This window comes from Microtus ochrogaster, chromosome 17, assembly GCF_000317375.1.
Source record: "Microtus ochrogaster isolate Prairie Vole_2 chromosome 17, MicOch1.0, whole genome shotgun sequence".
NCBI lineage: Eukaryota > Metazoa > Chordata > Mammalia > Rodentia > Cricetidae > Microtus > Microtus ochrogaster.
The window spans coordinates 4,680,476-4,688,288 of record NC_022019.1 but is presented as its reverse complement, the minus strand read 5'-3'; the positions used below and the strand labels follow the sequence as shown (position 1 = coordinate 4,688,288).

The 7,813-nt window shown below is 48.9% G+C and overlaps 1 protein-coding gene across 1 annotated transcript in view; it reads left to right on the top strand.

Annotated features, from left to right (window-relative positions):
• The window catches only part of Spata13 (spermatogenesis associated 13), a 32,381-nt gene that overhangs the window by 4,817 nt on the left and 19,751 nt on the right, over positions 1-7,813 (top strand). Inside the window, exon 2 of the mRNA XM_013349236.2 lies at positions 7,511-7,647. Within this exon, the coding sequence (XP_013204690.1) occupies positions 7,511-7,647 (137 nt within the window). The remainder of the gene's footprint in view (positions 1-7,510; positions 7,648-7,813) is intronic.

The window sequence follows — 7,813 nt, the reverse complement described above, 5'->3', positions numbered from 1 at the left end:
ACAGAGACAGAGACAGAGACAGATGATAATTAAAGAATGGCCATGAATTTGAGAGGGAGTTTGGGGGACATAGAAATGGACTACAGAGAGTGAGGAGTGATGTAGCTATGCTTGTTTTTGTTTTTAATAATTTATTTATTTTTAGTTTACTTTCATTGATGTTTTGCCTGCATGTATCTGTGTAAGAGTATCAGATCTTGAAGTTACAGACAGTCGTTTTGTTGAATTGAACCCAGCTCCTCTGGAAGTGCTCTTAACTACTGAGCCAGCTCCCTTATGTTATAATAACAACAACAACAACAACAATAATAATAGAATGTCCCATGGAGAAAAAGTATCTTTTCCATACTTAATTTTTCAGCAAAAGAAATTATATAGGTAGCTGTGAGTTGGCAGCGGGGATGTAAACTGATGTAGCCACCTTAGAAAACAATATAAAAATCTTGCAGCAGAATGAGCTACCCCAGCACTATTCTGATTGAGTTCATAACCCAAAGAACTGAAAACAGGGCTTCAAAGTGATGATGCGTGTACTCATGCAGACGGCAGCATTGTTCATCGTGGCCAGGAGGGGCAGACACCCAGTATGTCCATCCACATGGAAGCAGACAAGCAAACCGGAAAGGGAGGCATGCATGGCCTTAGGACAGAAGGGACTTCTGACTCGGGCAATATGGACAGAGGGAAACACTTGCCACAGCAAGGCTCGTGCGACATGGGTCTGAACACAAACTATCTGAAGTAGAGTCACAGACACAGGAAGTAGAAAGGTGGTTGCCGAGGAGCGGGCAGGGGAGAGAGGGAGGAAAGGAAGTTAGCGTTTGTATAGGGCTTCAGTTTTGCAAGATGAAAGTGTTCCAGAGGTCCTTATATAGCTGTCAGCACAACACTGCTCAACTGTGCTTTAAAGGGGTTAAGCTGGAGTTTTTTAAAAATTACACCCTTAGCTGTTGGTGGTGGTATATGCGTGTAATCTCAGCATCGAGAGAAAGAGGTAGATAGGAGGCAGCAACTGGCCTACCACATAGTGAGGCTTGTCTCTAAACACCCAGCCCAAACAAGCAGTTCTCTTCTGATTTCTCTTGGTCTTGCTGGAGTACATTTTGAAAATTTATATTAGTTATTTATTACAAAAAAAAAAATGACTGTGAGTTAACAAGTCACCTTTACTAAGTCCCATCGATGGCAGAGGAATTTGAAGCCTCTTGCGGCTTGTAGGGAGTGACTGCAGAGGTACAAGGCCCGGCTGGGGAAGAGGTTGCCCACAGAGGTGGGCATGGGCTTTGGCAAACATCAGCTCACGCCAGGCTTTTCAGGTCCGCTTTTCCCATTAGCAGCGTTCAGCTCTGCTGAAAATGATTCACTGCAAATGTCTGGCACCAACCACACCACTGGAGCAGAATGAAGTCGGCTTCATCCATCCCAGGAGGCCTTGGATGTTGCAGAAAAAAACCAACCCTGTGGAGCTTCCTGTGAAAGCCTCAGACCAGGATTTTGAGTTTGCTGTGGAAGCAGCATAGAGCATGGGTAGGGAATGGGACGGGAGGCACGAGAGACTACTGTAGACAAAGATGGCTTTCCAGCCATCATCTGAGGCAGGTGCTGGGCTGTGATCCTGAGGAGGCCTGGTGTCCATCCTAGCCTGGCCTGGCACAGTATGGCTCTGTTATTTAACTTCTTGGAACCTTGCTTCCCCACTAGCCGTTAGGAAAGCACGAAGTGTCTTCTGTACCAGGTGTTTTCATGGGGTGTAGAACATGCAGAAATAAAGCATCTAAGCCTCACCCACGGGACTGGGAACTTAAGAGCCCTAGGGGTTAGGAGTGACAAAAGTCACAGCTATCATTAAGGTTGTGGAGGGCGAAGAAGGAAGGTTTGTTGTTAAACACTGGGAGCCAGGGATAGGGTTCAGCAGTTCCTGCTACTCCCACAGCAGTGTAGAAGCGTTGAAGTGTTTTGCTAGTCCATGTTCACCGTCACAACAGATTTTTCTATCTGGTTACCAGTTACGGTCATCACAGAGGTGGTCAGTGCTACCCTGGAATGGGAGGGAGGAGATATGGGCCATTGAGGTCCCACCACACAGCGCCCAGTCAAAGAATATTCTGCACTCTGCAGAGTTTCCTTTTAATCATTTTGTTTATTGTTTATGCACGTGTGTCTGGAGGACAGGGCACAACTCGTGAGAGTCAGTTCTCTGTATCCACCATGTGAGTCCTAGGGATAGAACTCAGGTCCTCGGGCCTGGCTGTGGGGGTCTTTACCACTGTGCCCTCTTGCCCGCCCCCAGTTTCATTTTTTTAGAATGCTTTTAGTTACTCATACTGATTGATTAATTGAGACAGGGTCTCCATACTTAGCTCAGATTGGCCTCTCAACTTGTGGCAATCATCTTGCCTCTGCCTGAAGATATGGTTTTCAAATGGGATGATCAAGAAGTGTCATGTGGGGCGGGGGACATCAGGATGCCATCAGAACCAGGGTGACAGGGTGTGGGTGTGTGGCGAACTTCGGGGCTTTGACTCTCCTCTGTCGCTCATGTGCAGAGACACAATTTGGGTGAGGAGTGATGTTATTGCTGCCTGGAAACAGGAAGTGGGTGGGGTTAGTCAGGGAGGCCAGCAAGGGGTAGCTGAGCGAGCTTGTTAGGATAACCCAGGCTAGTGTCGGGAGACAGGTGGGAGATGACTGGGTTCTTATCCCCTTTGGAGGGGAAGACAGAGTCCAGGTTGGCTGTGAAAGGCAGGAGAGGAAGGATGGCCTTGGAATATATAAAACACGAAAACCTGCTCCCCTTACAGATGGCGGGACTCAACTTGAAAGGGGATGAGTGTCTTTGCCCATGGTTCTTTAGCCGGAAAGTGAAGCCGGCCCTGCAGCTTACGCCTGTGTACCCATGTGGGATGAATGTAGGGAGGTTGGCGTGGTCCTCAGTGCCAGGATTGGCCATCTTGCCATCATGCCAGGCATCTTTCCTTACACATTGCATGTCTTCTGCCTCTAGCCACGCCCATCCCAGTCAGCTGGTGGGGAGCCAGAGTCAGTGTACCTGGGCTCACGGAACCCACCTTGCTTCTGTGGCACTCAGCAAGAGCTCACTGTGGTGCTGAGTCTGTCCCACGACCCACTTCATTCTCGTAAGCATTTATGGCCGCAGCTCAGAGGCCATTTGGCCTTTTGACCTTGTGTCCCTGTCTCCTGTGAAGTCTAGCCCTCTTTCCAATGAATCCCTTTCATTAGACTCCTGTGAATTATGGGTTGTAGATGGTAGATACTGGCTTAAAAAAGAAAAGAAAAAAAGGCTTGTTTTTCCCAGCAACAGGCAGATCGGGTGGCAAGGTTCTCACTGGGCCAACATCGTTCACTGGTTCTCTAAGTGAGAAAGTGTCATTTTCAGGACTTTCCTCTGACTGAGCTTTCTCCTCTTATTCTTTTTCTTTTTCTTCTTCTTCTTCTTCTTCTTCTTCTTCTTCTTCTTCTTCTTCTTCTTCTTCTTCTTCTTCTTCTTCTTCTTCTGTTTCGTTTTTTATAAATCTGGCTCAGCCACTGCTGAAATGTGATAAGGAGAAATGGGGCTGGTGGTGTTGGGCAGTGCCAGGTCGCTGCTGGCTGACAGCCAAAGGTTCCTGGGCCCCAGCCAGACCAAGGGTTTGTCTATGCTCAGCTCCCCCACGATCGTTAGAACCTTTTAGCTGTGAACCTGGGTGAGCCCCACCAGGTCTTACTACAGGCTGCTGTCTTCCCTGCAGACCCCCACGCCCTCCTCAACCCCCACCTTCCCACCCCTGCTGTCTGTGGTGCCTGAGATGCTGACTTACACATGCAGAAAACCTGTTCTTGTTTCCTGAAGGCTTCCTTCCTCAGCATCCCACACACTTACACCCCAGGGTTGTGCAATAGATCACGTACTAGTGCAACTGTCCCCTCCGCACCTGCAAGGCCTGTGACCACAGAAGGGGGATGGAAGGTCAGACTGAAAAGGAACAGACATTGTCCTGTGGCCTCAAGTGTGTTTCTCAGACAGCAGAGGTCTGACTTCCTCAAGACCTCATTCTCCGCCTCCTTTCCCCTCCCACCATCCCTGAAGGGAGGGGGAAGCTTGCAGATGCTGAGGCCTTGCAGACACATGTACACTCAGTGGCTACCGCTGCCCTTTGCCTGAGGAGTCAGAAAGACACCAGATTCAGGACAGCGTAGGAACTCCTAAGAGTGTTTCTGAGCAAGAATTCTTGGCTTTGCCTTCAAGTTCAGGAACACCTTGAGTCACTTCCCGAGGTACTTCCAAGGCAGCTCACTACTTTATAGCCAGAACTCGTCTGATTGCCATCAGGGATGGGAGCTGAGGCTCGGAGGAAGGGACTGGACGCTGCAGGCAGCCAGCAGCCACTGGGGGCCCGAGGCCCAGCTCAGCTGCACCACATCAGCTTGTCCAGAATTCATGGACTCACCAGCATCCGGGGCCTCAACAGCACTGCTATATATAGCTGGGCGCAGGCTCTGAACTGGCTCTGAAAGTGGGGTCACTAAAGCAACACTGTGGGTTTGCAAGTGTCAGGGGACCTCAGCCTCAGGAAGCAAGGCAAGGAAGCACAGACCTGTGAGCGGGTCCAGCCAGGTCAGATGCTGAAGGAAGAAACCGAGTTGAGTTTAGGTTCATGGGATGGGGCGAGCCAGGGTGGGGTGGCTGCCGCAGAGGGGCCTCCTTCACGCAACACTGCTTCTTCCTACGATGTCACTTTTACCAGTCCTTCCAGACTCTTGTTGAGCTCGTCTTCGTTTGCTCCCCACCTGAGCAGGATGTCCATCACTCATGGACACCGGCTCTGCTCCCCTTTGCCCAGGGTGATACCTCGCTGCCCTTCACTGCAGCAGCCTCCTCTGTCCTCAGCCCTCCCACCTTCCCTCCTGTTTCAGCAGAGTCATTCAGTCCTCAGCCCTCCCACCTTCCCTCCTGTTTCAGCAGAGTCATTCAGTCCTCCCCGTGGCACAGTCTGCCTAAATCATCTTTCTGAAACTTGCAGTGTAAAGGGATCCTGGACTACAAACTTTTTGTCCCCTGACTGAAAGCATTGAAAGGAGACAATTGGTATCACGTTCCCGTGACCCCAGCTCTTGGCCAAGGTGGGAGAATATGAGTTCCAGACCAGTCTGGGCTATGTGAAGTGAGACCAGTCATACAACCACACACTGCAAGAGCATTCATGGGGTTCTGTGGCTCTGGCGGTCTCCTGCCTTCCCATTCTCCCCTTTTCTTACCCAGAGGACCCCTGGCCACAGAAGACACATTTGTGGATACATGTGATGTCGGATTCCCTCTGTATGCTGTGAATATGTTTTATTACCATGGGTTAATAAAGAAGCTGCTTCAGCCTATGGCAGGGCAGAATATAGCCAGGCTGGAAGAGACATAGAGAGAAAGTAGGCAGAGTCAGGGAGATGCCGTGTAGCTGCCGAAGGAGACAGATCCTTACCAGTAAGCCACAACCACGTGCTGATACATAGATTAATAGAAATGGGTTAATTTAAGATGTAAGAGTTAGCTAGGAATATGCCTGAATCATTAGCCAAGCAGTGTTGTAATTACTATAGTTTCTGTGTGATTATTTTGGGTCTGGGCAGCCAGGATACGAATGTGCAGCCTCCTAGTACATAAGTGAAACCTCATACCAAATCTGGCATATGCTGTGTTTTCTTCTTTGTGCTCTGGGGACGAGGTTCAGATGAACAATAGTAATAAAGAAATTCAACAGTAATGACAAACATAGACCGTCGGAATCAAGGGTACTTACCTAGCATGCATTGAGCATTGGGTCTCTCTGTGGTACCTTAAGTAGAAGCCAGTAGGCAGACATTGGGGTTATTTCTGGAAATTTCCATTTAGTTTTTTTGCAACCATGTTTATAAGAAATGGATATCCTTGGAAGTGAAGACCAAAATGGAACCCCCATATTTTTATCAATTATTTTTAAAAAGTTTTTTTATATTATATAATTAACATAATTTCCTCTTCCCTCCAAACACTCCCATAGACCCTTCTTTGCCCTCTTTCAAATTTAAGACTTTTTCACTATTACATACATATGTGTATATGTATATACACATTATATTCCTAAATGCATACATACAACCTGTCCAGTCTGTACAGTGTTAGTTGTGTGTAAGTTTGCAGGGCTGACCGTCTGGTACTGGATAACCAATGGGTGTGCTCCCCCCTGGGGAGGACTGCGTCTCCCACTCCCGGCATTCCTTAGCTGTCGATAGTTCTTCATCCATCTACTGGTTTTTGTCCTTTTCTGCTCATTTTGAGTGGTTGTGTTGGTGGGACTTTATGTGTATCTTGGTTATTACTAGGAAACACGGGCCCACAGCAAGCTTCCTGCCCCTCTTCCACGATGTTCCCTGAGCCTTAGGTGCAGGAGCGTTCTCTAGATCGTGTCCACTGGGACCAGGCTTCACAACTCTGTTTCTATTGGTTGTGGTTTTCTGTATTGGTCTCTGTCTGTTGCCAAGAGACGTTCCTTGCTGAGGAGTGAAGACTGCACCTTTCTGTGGGTGTAAGGCGAATATTTAGTGTGGACTTAGGAATTACGCTGTCTGAGTGAAGTGGAGGTGTGGGTTCTCTTCCAGCACCCACGACCGTGTCCCTCGCTCTGGGTACTCCCTCCATATCTGAAGCTCCCATTCTGTTGTCCTGGTGAAGATGCCCACGGTTTCCATTTCTGATACTGAGCACCATTCCTTGTGGGTCTGTGACCTGAGAGGAAGATCAGCCCACGCTGACTCCATGGACACCTCTGGCCTTGGTTTTCTGTTCCCTTATGGGCTGCAGAAGAGTATGTTTTCAAGAGTGATGAAATTCTCACGCTCTTTATGCTTCATGACTATCAACAGTGATGACATTCTCACGCTCTTTACTTCAGGAACATCAACACATTGCTTGAGAACATTATTATGTTCCTGTTCCTTTTTGTTTTAAACGAGGTCTCACTCAGTAACTTAGGTTGACCTCTAAGCCATGGTGATCCTCCTGCCTCAGCCCAGGTTCAGGAATCCCAGCTATGAACCCTCGTAGATGACAGTTACCTGTATTCTTTATATCCACTCTGGAGTGGATTTCCCACTACATCACACGTAATTCCCTCTCCCTCCACTCCCAGTAACTGTTGGCAGTATCGCCAAAGGTGCCAGGGCACTGAACTCTAGCCGCCCTTGGCACCGGCTGCCACTTCGGGGTTAGGGTTTCAGAGGGAATTTCCTAACACTTCCCTACTCTGGGTGAGAGAAAATGGCCATTTTCCACGAGGAATGTTCCTAGTGCCAGCTGTTTGACCCTATAAATGGATGGCTGTTAGCTGTATCTTGCCCTGTCACCCTGGCTCATCGGGAACTCGCTGAGTCCCCAGATTTGCTGCTGTCCCTCTACCTTTGCCTCTTGAGTGCTGAGATCCCAGATGTGAACCCCCGTGCCCGCATCTTTGAAAACATGTCTTCTCTGGCTTCTCCCCGGCAGTCTCTTCAGATGGAGGTGCAGAGTCTTCGGCCTTAGTGGATGACAATGGCAGTGAGGAGGACTTCAGCTATGAAGAACTCTGCCAGGCCAACCCTCGGTACCTGCAGCCAGGCGGGGAGCAGCTGGCCATCAACGAGGTACTGGGATCCCACACATACCAGATACTTGATTCTCAAGGCTGTGGCCCTCTGATTGGTTCTTAGCATGTCCTGAAGTCTGCGGCTCTGGCTAGCTGGTTTCCGACACTGAGTTTCTGTCATTGTCCAGGGACGCGTCTATAACAGAGCTTTGTTCGTTACTGAC